The sequence below is a fragment of the Apium graveolens genome, chromosome 9 (genome assembly GCF_009905375.1).
Source record: "Apium graveolens cultivar Ventura chromosome 9, ASM990537v1, whole genome shotgun sequence".
NCBI classification, from domain to species: Eukaryota; Viridiplantae; Streptophyta; class Magnoliopsida; order Apiales; family Apiaceae; genus Apium; species Apium graveolens.
In genome coordinates this window covers 232,693,280-232,717,855 of record NC_133655.1, presented here as the reverse complement: position 1 = coordinate 232,717,855, position 24,576 = coordinate 232,693,280, and the positions used below count along the sequence as shown (strand labels likewise).

Genomic DNA, 24,576 nt, shown 5'->3' with positions numbered 1-24,576 from the left:
ACCGCGTGCTAGCAAGCGGCCGCGTGGAAGATGCAGGCGACCTCGTGCGGGCGGATTTTTAGAATCTGGATTTTTTTAATTCGAGTACGATTGGGCTTCTGTTGGCGCTGGTTCTCATGGGCTATTATATAAATCTTATGGGAAGACGTTTTCTTCATCAAAAAATCAAGAGCGAGGGCAAGAAGATTGAGAAGATCGTTTTAGCACGCAACAACGAAGAAGAGGAAGTATAAGTTTATCTTGTGATTCTTTTAATTCGTTGTAACTGTGGATGCTAGTTTTCTTTATGCTTTGAACCTTAATACTCTTGTGACGTACTTCATTATTTATTAAGTATTTTTATTAGCCTTATATTGTTGTGTTATCATCATGCTTTCATATGAACCCATGGTGACGATGAGTTCTATTATGGGCTAATCGTGATCATGGGATTCTAGCGGATTTACTATGGATTTCTTTAGTTAATTGTTTAATACCTTGATATGTGGTGATTGTATGATATCTAGTATAGGTTGTGCTAATTCGTCTTATATGCGTTGCGAACATGTAAGATAGCATGTTAATCTCTTGTGAAGCGACAGTGAATCTTGAGATTTAGAACTTGCCATGCTAGCATAGGTTCATGTATTGTATGCATGATTAGTGGGTAACTCTAACCGTTTTACTTGCCCTCTGTAATCATCATGAATAACTTGTGCTTAAATCGTTATGTTGTCAAATTCTGTAGACATATAGGGTCTCAACATAATTGATGCTTATTCAACTTCTATCTTAATTGTGGATGCTTGGTAGAATGGTATTCGTACAACGAAAGTTGGCGTTTATCAGTTTCATATTGTTCGATTAATATCATCACCATTACATGCTAAGGTTAAAGACAATAACTATTGAATGAAGTAGAAATGAATTTAGGATCTCATGTGTGTTTAATATTGTTAATTCAAGTGTTTAATTCTCGTAGTTAATATTAGTTAACCAATCTTAATTGTTATTGTCTTGGCATTGAAGAATAATCATACATTGGTGAGTAAGTGTTAATTAAATATAATTAATCAGAGTCTCTGTGGGAACGAACTAGAAATCATTCTATATTACTTGTGAACGCGTATACTTGCGTGATTAATTTAGCGCATGCTTTGTGCCTAACAAGTTTTTGGCGCCGCTGCCGGGGACTCGGTGTTAATTTGTTTAGTTTATGTACTTGCCATCAGTGGTCATTAGGATTCATTGATTAAGACTGGTTACTTACTGCTTTCAGTTTTGTTTCAGGTACTCTAGCGAGCGTTTATGCAAACACGTTCTCGCGCTCGCAAGAGAAATCTGGATAAAGCTGAGGAAACAGATAAAGCTCTTGACTCTCCGGAGAAGATAGTTTTTGAAGATTCGGATAAAGAGAGTGAAAAGAAAGAACATGAAACAATGGGTGATCATCTAGCTCAAGCTTATCCAGCTCTTATGGACTTTTCTCGGCCTAAAATTGATGACATTCAGTCAAGCATCATTCATCCGGCTATTGAGGCCAATAATTTTGAAATCAAGTCGGGCACTATTCAGATGGTGCAGAATTTTGTTTCTTTCGAAGGGGCTGCGACTGAAGATCCCAACATGCATATCAGGAATTTTGTCGAGATCTGTAGTACTTTCAAATATAATGGTGTCACTGATGAGGCTATCAAGCTGAGGCTTTTCACATTCTCTCTGAGGGATAAAGCTAAGGACTGGTTACATTCTTTACAAGCTGGGTCCTCTTGGGAAGATCTTGCGCAAAAGTTTCTGGTGAAGTTCTATTCAATGGCCAAAACTGCAGCTATGAGGAGTGCTCTTACTCAGTTTGCGCAGCAACTATGAGAATCTATGTGCGAAGCTTGTGAGCGCTACAAGGAGATATTGAGAAAATGTCCACATCATGGTATGCCTGACTAGATGGTGATCACTGGTTTCTACAATGGTTTGGGGGTCCAATCTCGACCCATGCTCGATGCAGCTTCTGGAGGCGTCTTGTGGGCCAAAAGCTATATTGAGGCCTATAATCTCATTCAAACTATGGATGCAAATGAGTATTAAAACCCAACTCAAAGGATGATTCCTGGGAAAGTAGCAGGTATTCTGGAAGTCGATGCAGCTACAGCTATTGCAGCGCAGCTCAAGGCGCTGTCTATGAAGGTCGATTCTTTAACCAACTATGGCGCAAATCAAATAGCTAGTGTCTGTGAGCTTTGTGCAGGCTCTCATGCTACGGATCAGTGTTCTCTTGTTAATGAATCTGTTCAGTATGTGAACAATTTTCAGAGACCGCAACAGCCTGTGCCCGCTACTTAGCATCCTAATAACAGAAATCATCCCAATTTCAGCTGGAGCAATAATCAGAATGATGTTCAGCAACCATATCAGCAAGCTGCAAATAAACAGTTTAATCCACCTGGATTCCAGCAACCTTAGCAATTTGCTCAAAGGCACACATATTCTCAACAAGGAGGTGTTGCTCCCCCTTCTAGTGCTGATTTCGAGGAGTTAAAGCTGTTGTGCAAAAGTCAGGCTGTTTCTATCAAGACCTTGGAAAATCAAATTGGATAAATAGCCAATGCCTTGCTCAATCGTCAACATGGCACACTTCCCAGCGATACTGAAGTGCCAGGCAGGAAGGAAGCTAAAGAGCAAGTCAAAGCTGTCACCTTAAGGTCTGGAAAAGTTGCTGATACTGAAAAAGCAAAAGATATAGAAGTTGAAGTTGTAGATGAAGAAGGAAAGCAAAAGATATAGAAGTTGAAGTTGTAGATGAAGAAGGAAAGCAAAAGGAGAAAAAGGGGGAACCAAGGAAGACTATTGTTGAACACACTCTGCCTAAGGGTAATACAGGGGAGAAACAGCTCTATCCTCCACCATGTTTTCCTAAGTGATTGCAAAAACAAAAGCTGGACAAGCAATTTGGTAAGTTTCTGGAGGTGTTCAAGAAACTTCACATTAACATACCTTTCGCTGAGGCTCTTAAGCAAATGCCTAGTTATGCGAAATTCATGAAAGGTATTCTTTCGAGGAAGGTGAAACTGGATGATCTTGACACTGTTGCTCTAACGGAAGAGTGCAGTGTCGTGCTGCAATAAAAGTTACCTCCAAAGCTTAAGGATCCAGGTAGCTTCACCATTCCTTGCACCATTGGCAAGTTGTCATTTGACAAGTTTCTTTGTAATTTGGGAGCAAGCATCAATTTGATGCCGTTGTCTATCTTCAAAAAGCTGAATTTGCCTGATCCGAAGCCCACCTACATGTCTCTACAATTGGCTGATCGTTCGATTACATACCCACGAGGCATTGTGGAGGATGTGCTAGTAAAGGTGGACAAACTCATCTTTCCTGCAGATTTTGTCATTCTGGATTTCGAGGAAGATAAGAAGATTCCCATAATCTTGGGAAGACCTTTCTTGGTCACAGGCCATACCTTGATAGATGTGCAAAAAGGTGAACTCACTATGAAGGTGCAAGATCAAGATGTGACATTCAATGTATTCAATGCGATGAAATTCCCTACGGAAGATGAGGAGTGCTTCAAGGTGGATTTGGTCGATTCTGCAGTTATTTCATAACTTGATCATGTGCTAAGGTCTGACGCCTTAGAAAAAGCCTTATTGGGGGATTTCTACAGTGAAGATGATGAAGGCAATGAGCAGTTATAATATTTGAATGCTTTTCCTTGGAAACGGAAGTTAGACATGCCATTTGAATCTCTTGGTAATACTGATCTCAAGAATGTTGAGGGAAAGCTCAAACCATTTATTGAGGAAACACCTACTTTGGAGCTTAAACCATTGCCTGAACACTTGAGGTATGCTTTTTTAGGTGAAGAATCTAATTTTCCTGTTATTATTGCATCTGACCTTTCAGGTAGTGATGAGGATAAGCTCTTAAGGATTCTGAGAGAATTCAAATCGGCTATCGGGTGGACTATAGCAGATATAAAAGGGATCAGCCCTTCGTACTGCATGCATAAAATTCTACTAGAGGAAGGTAGCAAGCCGACTGTTGAGCAACAGCGAAGGCTTAATCCTATAATAAAAGAAGTGTTGAAGAAAGAAATTCTAAAATGGCTAGATGCAGGAATCATATATCCTATTTCTGACAGTTCTTGGGTGAGCCCCATGCAATGTGTACCTAAGAATGGAGGTATTACTGTGGTAGCAAATGAGAAGAACGAGCTCATCCCTACTCGAACAGTCACAGGATGGAGGGTATGCATGGACTACAGGAAGTTGAATAAAGCCACGAGGAAGGATCACTTCCCTCTTCCATTCATTGATCAGATGCTTGACAGGTTGGCTGGTCATGAGTATTAGTGTCTTCTGGATGGTTATTCGGGCTATAATCGGATTTGCATTGCAGCAGAAGATCAAGAGAAGACCACCTTCACTTGTCCATTTGGCACGTTTACTTTTTGCAGAGTTTCTTTGGGCTTATGTGGTGCACCTGCCACTTTTCAGAGATGTATGATGGCCATTTTCTCTGATATGATAGGAAATAATGTCGAAGTCTTCATGGACGACTTCTCCGTCTTTGGAATTCTCCGTCTTTGGACATCCGTATGACGAATGCTTGAATAATATTCGTTTGGTGCTCAAAAGGTGTGTTGAGACCTATCTGGTGCTCAATTGGGAAAAATGATACTTCATGGTGCAACAAGACATCATTCTTGGGTATAAGGTCTCTAGTAAAGGTCTTGAGGTGGATAAAGCCAAGGTGGGCGTCATTGAAAATCTTCCTCCACCTATTTCTGTGAAAGGAATCCGTAGCTTTCTCGGTCATGCGGGTTTTTATCGGCGTTTCACAAGGACTTCTCTAAGATATCTAAGTCGTTGTGTAATTTGCTCGAGAAAGATGTGCCTTTCAAATTTGAAGATGAATGCTTGGCAGCATTCGAGACTCTCAAGAAAAGTTTAATCACCACACCAGTTATTACGGCACCTGATTGGAGAGAACCTTTTGAGATGATGTGTGAGGCAAGTGATTATGCAGTGGGAGCAGTTCTAGGGAAGCGAAAGACTAATATCTTTCATGTGGTCTACTATGCTAGTAAGACACTAAATGGAGCCCAACTGAACTAAACTACTACTGAGAAGGAGCTCTTAGCTATAGTTTTTGGTTTCAAAAAATTTCGATCTTATCTACTGGGGACAAAGGTGACAGTGTTCACTGATCACGCTGTCATCCGCTATCTGGTCTCAAAGAAGGATTTGAAGCCTAGACTTATTTGTTGGGTTCTCTTACAACAGGAATTTGAGTTAGAGATCAAGGATCGAAAAGGTACTGAAAATCAAGTGGCTGACCATCTCTCTAGATTGGAGAATCCCAATTCTACTTCACATGATAAGACATTGATCAACGAATCTTTTCCGGATGAGCAGTTGTTCACAATTCAAGAGGAAGAGCCATGGTTCGCAGACATTGTGAACTATCTTATTAGCAATATAATGCCTTTTAATATGAATGCGGCTCAAAAGAAGAAGTTTCTGCATGAGGTGAAGTGGTATATGTGGGATGAACCATATTTGTTCAGACAAGGAGCTGACCAGATCATCAGGAGATGCATCCCATTCGGTGAGACATAGGGGATATTACGAAACTGTCATTCCACAGTTTATGGTGGATATTATGGTGGTGAAAAGATAGCAGCTCATATTTTTCAAGTAGGTTTTTTCTGGCCTACGTTGTTTAAGGATGCACATCAGTTCGTTTTAAGGTGTGATCATTGCCAAAGAGTTGGGAATCTTTCCATAAAGGATGAGATGCCTTTAAATGTGCTACTTGAAGTTGAGGTCTTCGATATTTGGGGAATCGATTTCATGGGACCATTTAGCTCATCCTGCATTAATCAGTACATCTTGCTGGCAGTCGATTATGTCTCGAAATAGGTGGAAGTCAAAGCTCTGCCGACTAGTGATGCAAAGGTAGTGTTGAGTTTTCTTCATAAGCAGATTTTCACAAGGTTTGGAACGTCGCGAGTTATCATAGGTGACGAAGGGTCGTATTTCTGCAATCGTAAGTTCACTTCTATGAAGCAACACTACAATGTGAATCATCGCATTGCTACTACCTATCATCCGCAAACTAATGGTCAAGCTGAAGTGTCTAATAGAGAGATCAAGCGCATTCTAGAAAAAGTCGTTTGTCCGTCAAGGAAAGATTGGTCTTTGAAGCTCGATGAAGTTGTTTAGGCTTATAGAACAGCATACAAGACTCCACTTGGGATGTCCCCATTTTAACTTGTCTATGGTAAGGGATGTCATTTACCTGCGGAGCTTGAGCATAAGGCTTATTGGGCATTGAAGAAGTTAAACCTTGATCTAGATGCAGCTAGGAAGAAGCGAATGCTTCAGTTAAATGAACTTGATGAATTTTGACTTTAAGCGTACGAAATCAACAAAATATACAAGGAAAGGTAAAAAGGTGGCATGACAGGAAGCTATCGCCTAAGTCATTCGTGCCGGGGCAACAAGTTCTTCTATTCAATTCTCGTCTCTGACTTTTTCCTGAAAAGTTGAAATCAAGGTGGTCTGGACCATTTATCGTTAAAACCGTGTTTCCACATGGAGCGGTGGAGATTTTTGAGAACGATCCGGGCCAAGCATTCAAAGTAAATGGTCAGAGATTGAAGCATTATTATGGGGATACGGCAAACCATGAAGTGGTTAGTGCCATTTTATTGTCAACTTGATCGCATAACTCCAAGTCAAGCTAATGACGTAAAAGAAGCGCTTCTTGGGAGGCAACCCAAGATATGAGACCATAGGAACCCTTAGAATATAGTACTTTATCCAAAAACCCAAAAAAATATCAAAAAAAAGGTTGCAGAAATTTTTTTCCAGAAGCCTAGCAGGCGCCCGCCTGCTGGTGCCAGGCGGCCGCGTGCGACCCCGATTTTTGAAAAATCATTTTTCAGCCTATATAAAAAATAAACAAAACAAAAACAAAATTCACAGAAGCCATATCACCCATTAACCCACAAATTCTCCCCATACTTAGCCACAATCCCCACTCCTAATCAAATTATAACTCTAATTTTGCCCTATAAATACATACAACCTCTACATACACATCCCACACACTTTCAACTCTACAAAATCTCTCCTACACACCAAACACAAACTCTTTAACTCTTATTCTCAGTTATCATGGCCCCAAAGAGATCACGAACTGTGGGTAGCAGCAGCACCAATCCGACTGCTACTGATTCTTCAAGGAATACTGCTGTGAGGCCCCGATTTTTGGATAGGGCTGCTGAAGAAGAGTACACCAAGCTTCTGACTAAGCCTATTATGAGGGAGATAGGGTTCTTTCCATCAGGGAGGGATGGTGAGTTGCTACCGATGATTGCTGAGAAGGGATGGATTATATTCTGCGAGTTACCTGAGGGGGTACCGATGAGTATTGTTCGCGAGTTTTATGCGAACGCCAAGGCCGACATGAATGGGTTTTTTGTTGTTCGTGGGCTTACTGTTGATTATCAGCCCGAGGTGATTCGCCGGGTGATTGGACAGCGATAAAGCAAACCATAGGAGGAAAATTGGAATGCAAAGGCCCCTAAGGACTTTGATTTGGACTTGATTATGGCAACTCTCTGTCAGCCAGGCACAGTGTGGAAGTTCAAAAGGGGGTCCAACGATTATTGTAGTTTCCCTGCTTTCGCGATGAACAAGTATGCTCGTGCTTGAAATGCGTTTATATGTGCTAATATTCTTCCTTCTTTACATGCACATAAGGTTACAGTGGAGAGGGCGAGATTGTTATGGGGGATTCTGAATGATGAATATTATGTGGACCTTGGCAAATTCATCTATCAAGGAATTTTGAAGTTTTAGAGGGGGAAATCACAGTACTCTATCCCGTATGCCTCTATTGTCACGAAGCTTTGCAAGGCATGTGGAGTCCAGTGGACTTCTTATGAGCAGCTGCAGATGCCGGCCGCTCCTATTGATTCATCGACTTTGAATGCGATGTAGGAGTGGACGGGTGGAGAGCCCAAGTCACATGGTTTGGGGTATCGCCTTCCAGGAGGATTTCCAGCAGCTGGTGCTACCATGGCTAGGTCCAGTCAGGCTCAAGGAGAGGCAGGCTCTTCGAGAGCTCAGGGAAGAGATGGTTCGGGATTGGCTGATGTCCAGTACATAAGGCTTTTCAGGAGGATGGATGCGATGTATGAGTCGCAGAGTCGGTTTGCGCAGGAGCTCACCCAAGCACTTGGGAATGCATTTAGAGGCCTTGGAGCTAACATCCAATGGCCCGTTTCTGGTGAGGATTCCGCTTATCCACCTCCTGACACTCCACCCTCTGAGGGTGATGATGATGATGATTCGTCTGAGTAGGTATACCCTGTGTTCCTTTCTGTTACCTTCACTGGGGACAGTGAAGATTTTAAGTTTGGGGGTGGTAGTTAAGGAAAATATTTGTGTGTGTGTCATGTAGTTACATTTTAATGATAGTTTAGTTCATATAGTTGCATATTTTTTCCATATAGTTATTTTATTTTATAGCTTTATTTATCATGTCATATAGCTCATGTATATATCCTGATCCCTTTGTGTTGCTTTACCGTTTAATATGTGATATTGATGCGAGTGTAGTGATAGCGTTAGAGTGATGTTGAATCTTGTTAGGTTGACATGCATGCTAGAAACACTTGTAATTTCACTAAGTCTTAGAGTATGCTTAAATACTAGATTGTTGTCATGGTTTGATGGTATTTGAGGTTAATCTATTGCTTATACTTAGAATGCATGCTAGGCTCTTAATGATAAAAGACATGAAAAGATAAAAATTAGAAAAAAAAATTGGAATTCATTGCTAGTGGTGGCTAGGCGTCAATTGGCTAGTAGCCGGCTCGTACTGGATACGAGTAGTCTAGGGTTGAGCAAGATGGAGTGAAACACACTTGCTCAGAAATTGGAAAAAAAGGAAAAAAGAGAAAAAAAATATGGTTTAATGCACAACTGATCATGAGTGAGCTCTTTGGTATTCGAGTTATTAAGTTCTTAGGGGACTTTATGCCTAGTGACCTAAGGCTTTTATAGTCTGGGATCCGCTAATCTAACGCTCGCTAAATGGGTACCATTGCAGAAGTCTTTTGTGGACCTCACTCATTGCACGATCAAATAAGCATTTGTTTATGTGTTGAATAAAAGCATGATTCCGTAATAAACTCCAATAATCTTGAAGTGTTATAAGTCATTTTGTGTCTAGAATATATTTTTCGTATAAGCGTGTGATTGCCTTGAGGATAATTAAGTTATGATGATTGATCTAGTTTCAAAGCATATATGTTAAGCATTTGCACACACCATGTTTCTAGTTATATGGTAGCTTGCGTGATTTGATTGATCTTTAGTTGCCTAATTGCATTTGTTGATATGTCATGTGTTGGTTGGTTTAGTCATCACGAGGGGATCGCTGCATTCATATAAGTTGCATTCATGCATTTTTTATTCTGAATTTGAGTCCGTGATGCTTGAGGAAAAGCATCGATTCAAGTTTGGGGGTGTGATAAGTGGCATTTTATACCACTTAGAGCGTCTCATAACGGCTTGAATTGGTGTCTTGGACTTAAGTATTTTATGTATTTGACGCGTTTTCTAGTGTTTTTGCATTTCAGGGTATAACTTGCTTAGATATGTGGTTTTCATCAAATAAAGCTTAAGAAAGTGCTTGGAATCAGTCTAGGAGTGATGAACGAAGAAATCAGCAAAAACAGAAGCAGAATAAGGAATTTTCCAGAAAGGTAGCAGGCGGCCGCGCGCTAGGAGCAGGCGATCGCGTGCTAGCAGGCGGCCGCGTGGAAGATGCAAGCGACCGCGTGCGGGCGGATTTTTAGAATCTGGATTTTATTAATTCGAGTACGATTAGGCTTCCGTTGGCGCTGGTTCTCTTGGGCTATTATATAAACCTTATTGGAAGACGTTTTCTTCATCAAAAAATCAAGAGCGAGGGCAAGAAGATTGAGAAGACCGTTTTAGCCCGCAACAACGAAGAAGAGGAAGCATACGTTTATCTTGTGATTATTTTAATTCCTTATAACTGTGGATGCTAGTTTTCTTTATACTTTGAACCTTAATACTCTTGTGACGTACTTCATTATTTATTAAGTATTTTTATTAGCCTTATATTGTTGTGTTATCATCATGCTTTTATATGAACCCATGGTGACGATGAGTTCTATTATGGGCTAATATTGATTATGGGATTCTAGCGGATTTACTATGGATTTCTATAGTTAATTGTTTAATACCTTGGTATGTGGTGATTGTATGATATCTAGTATAGGTTGTACTTATTCATCCTATATGTATCGCGAACATGTAAGATAGCCTGTTAATCTCTTGTGAAGCGACAGTGAATCTTGAGATTTAGAACTTGCCATGCTAGGTGCGTAACTCTAACCGTTTTACTTGCCTGTGTAATCATCATGAATAACTTGTGCTTAAATCGTTATGTTGTCAAATTTTGTAGACATATAGGGTCTCAACATAATTGATGTCTATTCAACTTCTATCTTAATTGTGGATGCTTGGTAGAATGGTATTCGTACAACGAAAGTTGGCGTTTATCAGTTTCGTGTTGTTCATTAATATCATCACCATTATATGCTAAGGTTAATGAAAATAACTATTGAATGAAGTAGTAATGAAGTTAGGATCTCATGTGTGTTTAATATTATTAATTCAAGTGTTTAATTCTCGTAGCTAATATTAGTTAACCAATCTTAATTGTTATTGTCTTGGCATTGAAGAATAATCATACATTGGTGAGTAAGTGTTAATTAAATATAATTTATCAGAGTCTCTGTGGGAACGAACTAGAAATCATTTTATATTACTTGCGAACGCGTATACTTGCGTGATTAATTTAGTGCATGCTTTGTGCGTAACAGGGCTCTCCTCCAAGAGCTTCTGATAGGCTGAAAGGCCTCAATTTGTTGGCTAGTAGGCCAAGGCCACTACAGAGGCAAGTTATGGTCGCCATGACTCTGCTACGGAGGCTCCTGGTTGGCCAAAAGGCCTCAATTTGTTGGCTGGTCGGCTGGGGCTTCCCCGCATGCAAATTGTTGGCCATATGCCCCCCATTTATGGGTTGGTCGGTCGGGAGTGGTTTTAATGAACCTTGGGAGCCTCCTGCAGGGCAGTCTGATCCGTTAGGAGGAGAAAGTTATGTCCCAGTGCTCGTGAGCACTCTGGCCTTCACGAAACTTATTTAGCTGAAAAGCTAATCTTATTTTAACTTCTAAAAGTTTTGCTAATCATGGTGATTAGTGTAATTAATCCACAGTTAATACTAACGACTCGTGTTTAGCCTTTACCATGCTTTTCCGATCGTTTCCTAATGAATTTCCTGTTCTTCATAAAACTTGTTTTCGTGGACGTCCTAGTCTTCACGAAATTTATTCTCATGGACTCTTTAGCCGTCGCGAAACTTGTTATCGTGGACGTTCTAGTCTTCACGAAACTTGTTCTCGCTGGGCGCCTACTTTTTTAAGAATTCTCAAGGAATTTCATATGAGTTCCACCAAAAAACCTTCAGGATGTTCTGAATCAACCCTATAGGGGTTCCTGGTCGGCTATAAGGCCTTCATGTGGCTTGGTCGACCAATCCCGCTCTTTTTGGTAGACGTCCTGCCCCTTTTTTTTAGGGAGCGTTATGTACTTGTTCTCGTGAATATTCTACTCTTCACGAAACATATTTCCCTCCATGAGGGTTCTAGTCGACCTAATCCTTCCTTGTGGAGGATTAAGTGTCACTAACCCTTGGTAGGCCGAATCTCACCTCCGTGAGCGTCTTACTCTTCATGAAACTTATTCTCGTGAACGTTCTGTTCTTTACGAAACTTGTTTCTGTGGAAGTTCTTGTGTTCACCAGGAGCATCATTTGGCTCTAGCCCATGGTTTTCTTGCAACCTTCATTTGGGGGAAATCCCTATTAGTTCCGGACGTCTAGAGACGTTCTTTCAAGGACGTCCTAGTCGGCATAACCCCTCCATATGGAGGAGTCGGCTTCAAGGACTCTTGGTCGGCCATAGAGACCAAGCACTTGAGGCCCTGTTCGACCGTAACCTCAATATTTAGAGCTTTTTAGCCCTATTTCGTGGAAGTTATTGAAGTTCAATCTTTTCAATATCAAGTCGTGGATTAGACTTTCCTCTCTCTTTTTTATTCGAGGAGTGCCTTGCCGTGTGGGGGCCTCATAATTCAAAGGAAGCGTGTTAAAGTTGGCCTTAAAGGCTTTTCTATCGAGGGTACCTATCTTCCTCCTATTTTACCATTGGTTAAATTTATTCCAATTAGGAGTACGGCTTCGTGAAGTAGAGATGTGCGGGGCTCATGCCTTGTATCAGGAACATCTCTTCTTTTTAGAACTTTCAATACTTCAAATTGAAGGAGGAGCCTGGCTGGCTTAAGGCCTCCCTTGGAGGCTGGTCAGCTGGAGCCCTTTCTGAGGGATATCCAGTTGGTCAAGGGCCTTCTCTGGAGGTTGATCAGCCTTTTTTGGTAGGCTGGAGTCTGTAGTGTAGACTTTAGTCGACCAAATATATTTCGTGAAGTTAACTTTCTAATATCTTTTTCTTATTAGGCAACGCCTACTTCACAGCTTCTTTCACTAAGAGTGTAAAATGAAGTAGTGGGAACATGGCCTTGGAGGCATTGATGAAGAAACTTGAGAGAAAGTTTTAGGATTGGGATTCTAGAGCTTTCTTAGCGTTTATCAACAGTCGAAAGACTTATTCAAGATGATGGACACCCATGATGATGAGGTGCGCTATGTTAATATGTCCATTGGCTCTGTTCATAGCTTTTACCCGGATATGGTAAATTTGTGGGGATTTCCTAGCCTTTGGGTTGTTTCTGAGATTGCCATTATTGGCCAATCATCTAATTTTGGACTATAGATTGTCCTTCAGTGTTTAGGCCTTGCATGGCTTTGTTTGCTATTTATAGCTTTTAACTATTTGTGGTCCTTCATGGACTTGAACATCTTCGGTGTGTAACCTAATTGTTCATCATGACTTGATTTCTGATCCTTCAGGATCTCCTGTATTTGTAGTTTAATTTCATATTCGTCTTTTATTTTCGGTACTTTGGTCCTTCAGGACTTTTATTCATTAGATGCTCGTACACTGGTCGACCTTATTCCTCCATTTACTATTAAGTACTAGGAACATGTCTTTCATGTCCTAAACATATTAAACCTTCAACTACGAAACGTGCCAGGTATGAGGCACTTTGTCACCGCTCAGGGTTTTTAACTTGTAGGATCATTGTCCTAATATTTCCATAACCTTATACGGCCTTTCCCAGTTAGGGGTTAGCTTTTTCTTTCTCTTCAACTCCTGAAGCCTCAATATTTCTTTAGATCAAGTCTCCCAGTTAGGGGTTAACCCTTCTATTATAATATAGGGAGGCTCTTCGTTGATTCTCTGCATTGCGGGCGCTGGCCTTATCTCTGACCTCGTCAATGGGATCAAGGGCGAGCCTCATGCCTTCTTCATTGGTTTCTGATTCATAAGTGGATCCATGTGTGATTTCAAGGGGCACCACGGCCTCGGCTCCGTAAGCCAGCATAAATGGAGTAGCTTCATTAGTCACTTTGTAGGTGGTACGATATGCTCATAGTATAGGCAGTAACTCATCAACCCAAGTGTTTCTCGAGCACTCAACCCTCTTCTTAAGTCCATCAAAGATGATTCTATTAGCAACTTCCGGTTGTCCATTTTCATGAGGATGTGCAACTGAGGTGAAGCGAAGTTATATGTTGTTATCGTCGTAGTACTCTCTGAATTCTGCATTATCGAATTGTTTCCCATTATCCGTGGCAAGGATGCGTGGGATTTCATATCGGCATATCACATTCTCCCAAAAGAATTGAGAAATTTGCTTAGTGGTTATCTTGGCTAATGCCTTAGCCTCAATCCATTTTTCAAAGTAGTCTATGGCTAGCACAATGAACTTCCTCTGTCCCGATGCTACAGGAAATGGTCCAAGTATGTCCATTCCCCATATTGCAAAAGGGATGGGTGTGCTAATCGATGTAAGCCTCTCTAGGGGCTGTCGTACTATTGGAGCGTGCGTCTGACATCTATCACATTTCTTTACATAAGACTTTACATTGGCTAGCATAGTTGGCCAGTAGAATCCCAACCGAGTTATCATATGAGCGAGGGCCCTGCCCCTGAAGTGTTGTCCACAAATCCCTTCATGGGCTTCTTTAAGTGCTTTGTTTGCTTCAAGAGGTCTCAAGTACTTTAGATACGGAATAACAAAGGACCTTTTGTAGAGAAGGCCTTCAATCAATGAGTATCTCAATGCTCTAACCGAAATCTTGCGTGCCTCCTGGGCATCGTCGGGGAGCCACCTAATTTCTAAGTGGGTCTTGATCGAGTCTATCCAACAGCTTATCACACCGATCGGTGCTATCAGATTTATGACATGAACAGTAGGGGTCTTCAAGACTTGAAAGTAGATACTTATCGGATAGTTCTCTATTTCAGATGAGGCGAACTGAGATAAGGCATCTGCCGTAGTGTTCTCCTCTCTCGGAACATGTTCTGTGTACCATTCATCGAACTGAGTTAATATTCCCTTTACGACTCTCAGGTACTTGGCCATAGTATCATCCTTGGCCTCAAACTCTTCATTAACTTGAGCAACTACAAGTCTTGAGTCTCCACAGACCTTCAGGTTTTTGGCCCTCATGGCTCTAGCCAAGCCTAAGCCAGCTATCACTGCTTCATATTCTGCTTCGTTGTTCGTAGTTGGGAAATCCAACTTCAAAGCATACTCAATCATAAACCCATCAGGGCTTTGCAAGACTAGGCATGCACCACTAGATTTTGTTTTGGATGCTCCATCAAAATGGAGAACCCAATACTCCTTTAAGGTTGTTTCTTCATCCTTCTCCTTCTTATCCTTCTCCTTCTCTCCTCTTTTTGGGGTTATTATCTCTTACCCCCCGACTTTTTGGTCGTTAATGGTGTATTCGATCACGAAGTCTGTTAAGGCTTGAGCCTTGATGGTCGTTCGAGACTTATACTTGATATCAAATTCTCCTAGCTCAATTTCCCATTTGATGATCCTCCCACTGGCCTTCGGGCTATGAAGAATTTTCTTCAAGGGTTGGTCCGTCAGGACTTCGATTTTGTGAGCCTGGAAGTATGGTCTTAACTTCCTCGAGGCTGTGATGAGAACAAGCGCGAACTTCTCCGTGATGTAGTAATTCAACTCTGCTCTATGGAGCACCTTGCTTACGTAGTACACAGCCTTCTGGAGCTTCTGCTCTTCCTTCACGAGGACTGCACTCACGGCTTGTTCAAATACCGCAAGGTACAAATAAAGAGTGTCCTTCGGACTTGCTTTGGCCAATAACAGGGCTTCGGTCATGTACTTATTTATATGTTCAAAGGCCTCTTGGCTTTTAGATGTCTATTCAAAGTCCTTCACCTTCTTAAGGGTTTTGAAAAAGGGCAGATATTTGTCTCCAGACTTGGAGATGAACCTCCCTAGAGCTGCAATTCTTCATGTCAGCTTCTAAATGTCATTGATGGAGTGTGGTGGCTCAATATCTAGGATGGATTTGATCTTGTCAAGGTTGGCCTCTATTCCCCTCTTAGAGACCATGTGACCCAAAAAATTTCCAGACCCAACGCCAAAAGCACACTTGGTTGGGTTTAACATCATCTTGTGGTGCCTCAACACTTCAAATGCCTCTCTGAGGTGGCTAATATGATCGTACTTGCTTAGGCTTTTGACTAACATGTCATCAATAAAGACCTCCATGGTCTTCCCAATTAGATGGGCAAATATCTTGTTTACCAGTCTTTGGTAAGTAGCTCCTGCATTTTTAAGTCCAAAAGTCATAACAAGGTAACAAAATACACCGAAGTCAGTTATAAAGGATACCTTGGGGGTGTCATCCTTATACATTTTAATCTGATTGTAACCACTGAAGTCATCCATAAAGCTTAGCATCTCATGTCCAATAGTGGCATTGATCAGGGTATCAATCCTTGGTAGGGGTAACAGTCCTTGGGACAAGCATCATTCAAATTAGCGAAGTCAATGCACAACATCCACTTCTTATTGGCCGTTTTAACCATTACGGGGTTGGCCAACCATTCAGAGAATTATACTTCGTCAATAAATCCAGCTTCTAAAAGCTTCTCGACCTCCTGCTTAATGGCTTCCAGCCTATCAGGGGCATAAGTTCTCCTCTTTTGCTTTACAGCCTTCCGAGTTGGATCAACGTTCAACCTGTGAGTTATATGGTTTGGGTCAATCCCAGGCATATCAGTTGCTGTCCAAGCAAATATATCATTGTTTTCTTGGAGGAAAGTTGTCATTGGCCCTTCAAGGGCTTGTCCAGAGATGCCCCAAAATACGTGACCTTCTCCGGGTCTAAGGGGTCTAAAGGAATTGGGACCAAGTCTTTGGCTGGCTTCCCTCGCAGTTCATCATTCTCTCAGACATCCATGTCTTCTATGGGATGACCTTCCCCTCGGTTCCATCGGGCCTAAGTGCTGCAACATAGCATGTAATAACCCCAAAAATTTTGAACTTTTTGTAACCCTTATGAATAGTGATTTTGCTGACTATGCTGAATAAAAAACTTTTCATGCCACACTTTGTAGGGGTTCTTTTATTGTTATTCTGAGATCTTATTAGTACTCTATATGGTATATAAGTGTATGCAAAGATCGTCAGAATCCAAATTCGAACACTTTGATTTTTCCCGAAAATCCACCAGATACCGAAAGGATTGAGTATAAGGTAACAGGATAAAAAGGATTTAAATTCAAGGAGTATAAGAGAGGATCATAAAAGGAATATAATGTATTGAGAAAGGTTAAGGAAACCCAAGTAATAAGATCTCGGGTATGATCCCTCAAACGATAAACGAGAACGAAAGTTAAGCGAACCGTATAACAGATCAACGGTCATTAGCCAAGTAATTAGGAGCTAATCAAAGAGGTTAGTGATGATGATGTCATCACACCAACAAGAAGAGGACAAGTGTGGGAAGATGACATAGGAGGATGACATAAGCATGACCAAAAGGGAAGGAAGTGTTGGTTGATTATAAACCACACAAATTTTACCATGGTTAAAAGGTAATTAAGCAAAACAAAAACAAAACAACCAAGCAAAACAATTCATAACACAAAACACAAAATTGACTTTCATTATTCAAGAAGAAGCTCTCGGCTTCATCTCTTTTTCAAAGAAAGAAAAACTCAAATTCAAGTTCCAAGCCTTGTTAATTAGTGAGGTAATTATCCAAGGTTCCTTGTACATAGATATAGATATCCTATAAGTCTAAGCTTCAAATTCCTTCACAATCTCTTCCTATAATTCATGGAAGAAGAGAGTGAATAGTGTTTTTCAAGAACTTGAAATTTTGATCTTGTGTTTTTGTTTAGATAAAGCTTTAGTAAGGATTTTCCAAGGTTGTTTCAAGCTCATTAGTTACTCCTACTCACAAGGAAGGTATAATCTCTTAACCTAGCATAATTATTGAATGTTAAGAGCTTGTTATGAGTAGTATAGTTCATGAGAGGCATGATTATTGTGTATTTAGAGATTGGTTGGTTTTGTGATGTTTTTGGAGTTGTAAATCTTGATTAGTAGTTAATGAACTTAAGTAAGCTCTTAGTTCATGATTGAGAAGTAGTATAAATTGGAAATCTTGGGATGTTGGGGCTGTTTTAGTAGTGTATGGATGGAGTTTGGTTGTAGTAATGATTGTGGATTGATTTGAAGTAGTATAAAATTTGGTAATCGCGTAAACATAGCCGTCGTAATGCCCGAATTACTTTAGACTGTTTTTGTTCTTAACATCAGGACCAGTGAACTCACTGTTAGGTTTTGACCATTTCCATTATTAGATAGTTCATGTTACGAGCTTCGTTTTGATATGTGGTTCGCTTGAATCCGATGTACGGTTTAGGAGAAACGACCATTTTAAGTAACGGCGTTTCGCGAACGAACCATTACCCCTCGCCTTACTTTGAAACCTTGGTTAAGACCCTTAAATGACTAATTGGAGTATGAAACAATTATGTAAAGTGTATTAGGCAGTTGGTAGAGTACTCGCGAAAGAATCTCCTTAAAACTCTTAATGGTTAATTTATTAAAAATGGTGGAGCCGAGGATACTTGAGCGACTTAAGTGAATCGTTAGCGCAAAAGCGAACGTTAGGGTCTAATTGGTTAAAGTATAGATTCTTAAGCGACTTTGGTTTAATTCCAACTTATATGATGTTTATAGGTTAACAGACTCGTCCCAGGCCTTTTATCACCCCCAGTCGCTCAGGCAAGTTTTCTACCCGTTATACTGTTGTTGTGATGTATATATGTATATGCATTATCTTGTGATAAGTGCATGATTGTTATTAGCAAATCTTGCGATATATTGGAGAATGCTAATATGGTATATATTCATGTCTGTTTCGTAATCTTGATATCTAATTGTTGATTCGATTGCTTATAAGTTGCATAATACCTATGCTAGAGATAAGCAGTAGTTGCGTATACCCTTAGTATAGGGGACCCAAAGGTGAACATATTGCTAAACCGGGAGTCGATGTTCCCGAGTATAATATATATATATATATAAATTTATATATATAAATATAGTTTTCAAAACTATTAATCGAATAAGGTTTATTCGATAACTTTATTTTATTTAATGAATATTATTTTGAATATTCATTCGAGGACTTATGACTCTGTTTATTCTATTTAATGAATATTATCTTGAATATTCATTCGAGGACTTATGACTCTGTTTATTCTATTTAATGAATATTATTTTGAATATTCATTCGAGGACTTATGACTCCGCTTATTTACTAAATAATATTCTTTATTTTATTAAAGAATAATGTTTCGATAATCAAACTTATTTTCGATTTTTCAAATAAAGATCGTACTTCGTATAAGTATACCTTTGGTTATTTATTATTCATTTCAAGTATGAGTTTTAAAACTTCTACTTCAAATTATTTATATAGAGATTATCTTTATGGGAATATTATTTAAATAATAATATTCAGATATTTTCTAGTATATCGGGACTGATTTATTTCATTAAATCAGCATTACTCCAAACATTCTTAGAAATGTTTTCGAGTCTTCAAAATGATTTTAAAAGTTAGAGCGGATCCCAAAACTCATTTTTATATTTAAGATCTTCCTTTCAAAGGGGATTTAAATACTCGCTCAAAACCTGAGGGATCCGGCTTTGTGGTGTATTTTATATTCGCAACGAGGTTACTGTTTTGATAAATGAATTGATTACTTACCCAACGTTCGGGAAGTAAGTCCATCTATTGAGTCGGCATAAGCAACATGGGCTCAGTGAGCGTCCATGAAAGTGTAAGTGGCTCAGTGGGAGTCCATCAAATGCGTAAGTGGCTGAGTGGCAGTCCAGCATAAGTAACTATTGCGGCCAGGGTGATGACCAGTGGGGAATTCGTCCATCTACTAGTAAAAAAGGTTACTTATTGGTATTTTTGCCTGATCAGCAAGATATCAGGTTTATGCCAAGGTTTTCTCCTTTCCAAATTCATTGGATATTGCAACTCTATTTATAATTTTCATAACAGAGGTTTTCAAGGAGTGTATGAAATGTATATATATATAGGTGTATATATATATCGGGACTTAATGAAGTATCTCGTAACTTCATTATTTATAATGATATTTCAAATATTGAATCTATCCAAATCTTATCTTGTAGTCTCATCTATGTGATGAACTTTTGAAACGGATTATACCTTGAACGGTGGTAGTTCAAGTAGTATTTGGGAAAGATATAAGTATATTGGAGTATCTTTTAACTTCATCTTTTCAACTTATATCTAGTTAATGATTATCTTATGCATGACAAAGATTTTCAGAAAAACGTTGAGACAAGGTTAGATATATGAGATCACCTTGCAACGATATTTTTATACAGTTATAAACTGGAACTCTGTGTATATTATACATGTCAGAGGATTTCAAAGATTGTGAAAAGTATATATGTATATATATATATATACTGAATATTTTGCGACTTGGTCGCGTTAAGATATCAGCTTGGTTCATTTCTTCTTGACCAAGACTTTCATGAGTACTATGAGAATGCTCATATATTGTTAATTATTATACATATTATTTCGGTGGGCTTGTTGCTCACCCTTGCTTTCTTCTTTCATCACACAACAACAGATAGACAAGATGAACAGGACCAAGCTCCCAATTCGTGAGCGGATAGGAAGCATTCCCCAGTTTTCTGTAGGCGTTAATGCCGTTGTAGCTGAGGTAGGATCTACCAATAGGCTAGGCTTTCAACTTTTGATGTACCAGACTTATGTATATTTATGAATTGTAATAATGGCAAAGAATATGTAAATTATTCAGAAACCCTTTTTAAGGTGTAATAGTTTATAATTGTGGGATAAAATGACTTGTGTTATTTTTGGTATTCATCTCTGAGACTATAACTTGTGGTGTGTGTATATTGTGGGGTCACAGTACGCAATAGTTGGTTGACTGTTAAGATTAAGTATTGATAAGGGAAATGGAACTCGTGACAACCCGAATCCCCGACCCCGGATTTGGGGGTGTTACATAGCAACTACGGGCCATTTTCTGATCTCCTCTCGCTTCTCCAACATCATTCCTAGTTGGGAACTTCAGTACAATGTGGTAGGTTGAGGGCACATCCTTAAAAGCATTGATCCTTGTTCTACCCATGAAAACATTATAAGTAGAGGCTGCCTTGACAACCTGAAAGTTCAAAATCTGCGTGGCCTCCCTCGGCTCTTCCCCGGTAGTTACGGGAAGTTTTATTTCTCCTTTGACTTTGCATTCCAAATGGTTAAACCCGTAGATGGGTGCGTCGGAGGGAGTTAGTTGAGAATCATTGTAGCCCATCCTTATGAATGTGTCATGGAATAGAATGTCTACGGAAGCTCCTTTGTCCGCTAGGACCCTCATAACAGGACAATTTCCAATTATTGGAGTGATAACTAGAGGATCATACTGAGGAAATTTTAGACCTTCAAGGTCTGGGTCACCAAATTCAAGCGTCATCTCTGACTTAGAACGCTTAGATGACTCTTCAACTATGCTCACCACTTCTCTTGCATTAGCTTTTCGGGAGTTCCTTGTAGTACCAGTTGCGGTAGGTCCTCATGAGATCATATTGATTACTGGCCTTCAGGGTTATGACTTACGATCTCTATCGTTACCCCTTCGATCGTCATCTATTCAATCATTATCTCTATTTTGGCATCTTCCATCTTCACCCTTGGTGAAATGTCCGAACTTTCCCCTTCGGATTAGATACTTAATCTCATCCTTGAGTTGCCTACAATCTTCAGTGTCATGACCAACATCTTTGTGAAATCTGCAGTATCGACTCTTGTCTCTCTTCTCGGGGTCTCCCCTTAGTGGCTTTGGCCATTTGAAGTCTTTGTCCTTTTCAATTTCCATAAGGATTTAGCTCATTTGAGCATTCAACCTTGCATATTTAGCGAACATTGGTTACTAATTCTTCTTAAAAGAGGAGGAGTCAGAGTTTTTGCCAATTCGTGGATACTTATCCTTGGCATCATACTCCTGATCCGTCTTCCGCTTCTTATTCCCAGTAGGTTAATTATTGACGACCATCTTCTTCATACTCTCATCCACCTTGATATATTTCCCGGCCCTATCCCGGAGCTGCAGCATGCTTTCGGGAGGGTGCTTAGCCAAGGACATCTTAAAGAATTCGACTCTAGTTCCTTGCTACAGGGCTATCATAGCTATCTTATCATCAAGATTAAGGACCTTCAAAGCCTCCTTCGTAAATCGATTCAGATATTCTCACAGGGACTTCTTCACTCCTTGGATTATGCCCATGAGAGATGCTGAACTCTTCTCGTATATTCTGCCACTTATGAACTGCTTGATAAAAGCTTGACTCAAGTCCTTAAAGGATCCGATAGAGTTTGGGGGCAGACGGCTGTACCACCTTTGAGCCAGGCCCGATAGGGTTTGAGAGAAGGCCCGACACTTAATAGCGTCGTTCATGGGCTGTAGCAACAGGGCATTAGAGAACATCCTAACATGATTAGCAGGGTCGCCAGTACCATCGTATGCTTTGATGGTGGGCATTTTGAACTTCCTTGAGATGTGGGCATTCATTATCTCATCAGTGAATGGTGGGTTTAGATCATCAGGATCTCCTAGGGGCATAAGATCACTTGGATCAGCCCTTGGGGCAACTGCCCTTCTTGGTATTGGACCATCCAGGTCTATGATTGGAGGAGGATTTCTCCGCCTTGGAGCGAGTGGGGGTCTTGGGGCCAGATGTGTCTCCAGGTCACGCTTCAACCTTTGGATCTCAGCTTCATGAGCCCTGATCCTCTCTTGAACATCTTGGGGATTCATCCCTTGAGTGCTCCTGGAGCGTTGTTCAGTAACAGCCATCGGCTCTTTATCAGCATGCCTCCTTCTTGGAGCAACATCATCATCCGATGACTCAGAGTCTCTTTCAGTATAAGGTCAAGAGAATTCTTGATCCTCCGGAATTGGAGCCAAGCCATGTATGTATTGGGGCATCCGCCCTTGTGCTTCACTCCTATTAGAGTGTCAACTCCCTCCAACTTCGGGATATAGAGGCATCCCGTAAGGGGGGTTAGTAGTCACAATTGTCGAGTACTCATACCCAAGGGGTTGAGAGTTCACATGTGCATGTAGCTGCTGAAATTGAGGATTCATCCCTTGATGATCCTGGGGATTCGTCCCTTGTGGCTGAGCCTCAGTTGCCCCTACCAGGGTTCCTCCTTGGGTGGAGGCTTAGGTTAAGTGCGGTGGTACCTCTACCACTGATGCAATTATTCGCGATGGGACATGAGTGTCTGTTCCACTATTATTTCTGCTCCGTGTGTTCACCATGGTTGTTGTAATTTTTCCACAGACGGTGCCAAATATTGTGCAACAAAAACCTGAGTGGGTTAGTATTTAATGCTAGGGTTGGTGAGTTTCGAGCTTTTATGGCTGCTCTTGCGTTTGGGACTATCGGTCCTTGCAAGATACCTGCGTATCTCTGTGTTATAGAGAATCAAGGCAAAAACGTAGTTCTAGGTTGAGGGGTAGAGCCCTTTATATAGAGGTGAGTCTAGGGTTAGACTTCTGTTGGGAGACTTGGGGGACAAATCTCCAACTTAGATGGTGATTAGGAGTCCTATTGAGGAAGGAGCTCCAGAACCTTCTGTATAGGACTTTGAGTCGGTTTAGAACACATGTCTCTGCTCTTCCTGTCGTATTGGGCCTAGTCCGTGAACAGCTTGTGTTCGTGGACCTTGACGACCTCAGCTGGTGGGCCTTGCCTACATGGGCCGTTTTGAGCCTGCTACGAGTTTGGACCAGACAGGTCTGTACTGGACTTCAAACAAGAAGCCCAACAGTAATTAATGCGACATTAAATGTGTCTTTAGGATGTGTTTTTTATCCATATCAAGTTACAAATTTCAATTATCAAATTAAAAACGAAGTTGTGCGACGTTTTTATTTAAAAAATCATTAAAATTTGATAAAATAGTTTAAAGTGGTTCTGTAGTATAATCACAGTAAAATCACAATTTTCCAAAATTATTCCAAAGTAAAATCGAATTGAAAATCATTTGTTTTTCAAATTTCAATTATTAAATATTTTTTAATATATAAATATAATTATTTTTTACATTAGCAGCCAATTTGATGAAATTCTATAATAGAAACAAGGGTTCTCTACAATTCTCACGGTTCTCTATATAAAAGGCTCTCTCTTGAAAAAATGCCAAAATATCTATACTATTATATGAAAGACGAATCAATAAAAGTTTTGTTGGCAGTTGGTCTGTTCACACCTATAATTATAGTAATATTTTAAAAAAATTATAAATAGATTAATATTCACAATAAAATTATAATATGTGTAATGGTCTCGAGTTTAAACATAATTATATCGGGTTTAAACATAAAAATATATACAATTCATGCGGGCTAAACAAAATTATATTATTGATCATATCTTAAATACAAAATAAAAAAATATATTAATTATAGTTAGTTGGATTTCTCGCTCGGACTAAACCAAAATAAAAAATTACTGCAGATCCGGCTAAACAAAATATACTATTGAACTGCATTAAAACAAAATAACAAATACTGTTAATCCGTATAAAAAATATATTATTGAATATGGGTAAAACACAATTAAAATTTAAAAGGAAATTCGTTGGTCGATATAATGTCATCAGGTTAAAACAAAACAAGATCTAAATTATTTATTCGATCTAAAACAAAATAATATTCACTCAAGGCTAAAATAATAGTCATCATGTACAATGTTTGAATTTATATAATTACAAGAATTTTCAATTTCTGTATGATTCATATTATTTTTTGTAAAACAGAATTAGAGACAATTCCTTAGTTAGTAAGATAGCATCACACAAAAAAAATCAGTAAATACTACTTATTCGGGATAAAATAAATTATACAATTAATTTTGAATAAAGCAAAATTAAAATTAAAAA

General features: G+C 39.7%; 1 protein-coding gene and 1 non-coding gene across 2 annotated transcripts; both read right to left on the bottom strand.

Annotated features, from left to right (window-relative positions):
• Positions 1-1,806: 1,806 nt before the first annotated feature.
• On the bottom strand, positions 1,807-1,913 carry LOC141688100 (small nucleolar RNA R71). The gene has a single exon (XR_012561566.1). It is a non-coding gene; the product is annotated as a small nucleolar RNA R71 (small nucleolar RNA).
• A 14,237-nt stretch (positions 1,914-16,150) lies between these two features.
• Positions 16,151-21,103, bottom strand: LOC141686044 (uncharacterized). Its single transcript, XM_074491108.1, has 2 exons — positions 20,650-21,103; positions 16,151-16,320 (listed from the first exon to the last, which is right to left on the bottom strand). The coding sequence occupies exons 1-2, from the start codon at positions 21,101-21,103 to the stop codon at positions 16,151-16,153; spliced, it is 624 nt and encodes a 207-aa protein (XP_074347209.1).
• Positions 21,104-24,576: the final 3,473 nt, after the last annotated feature.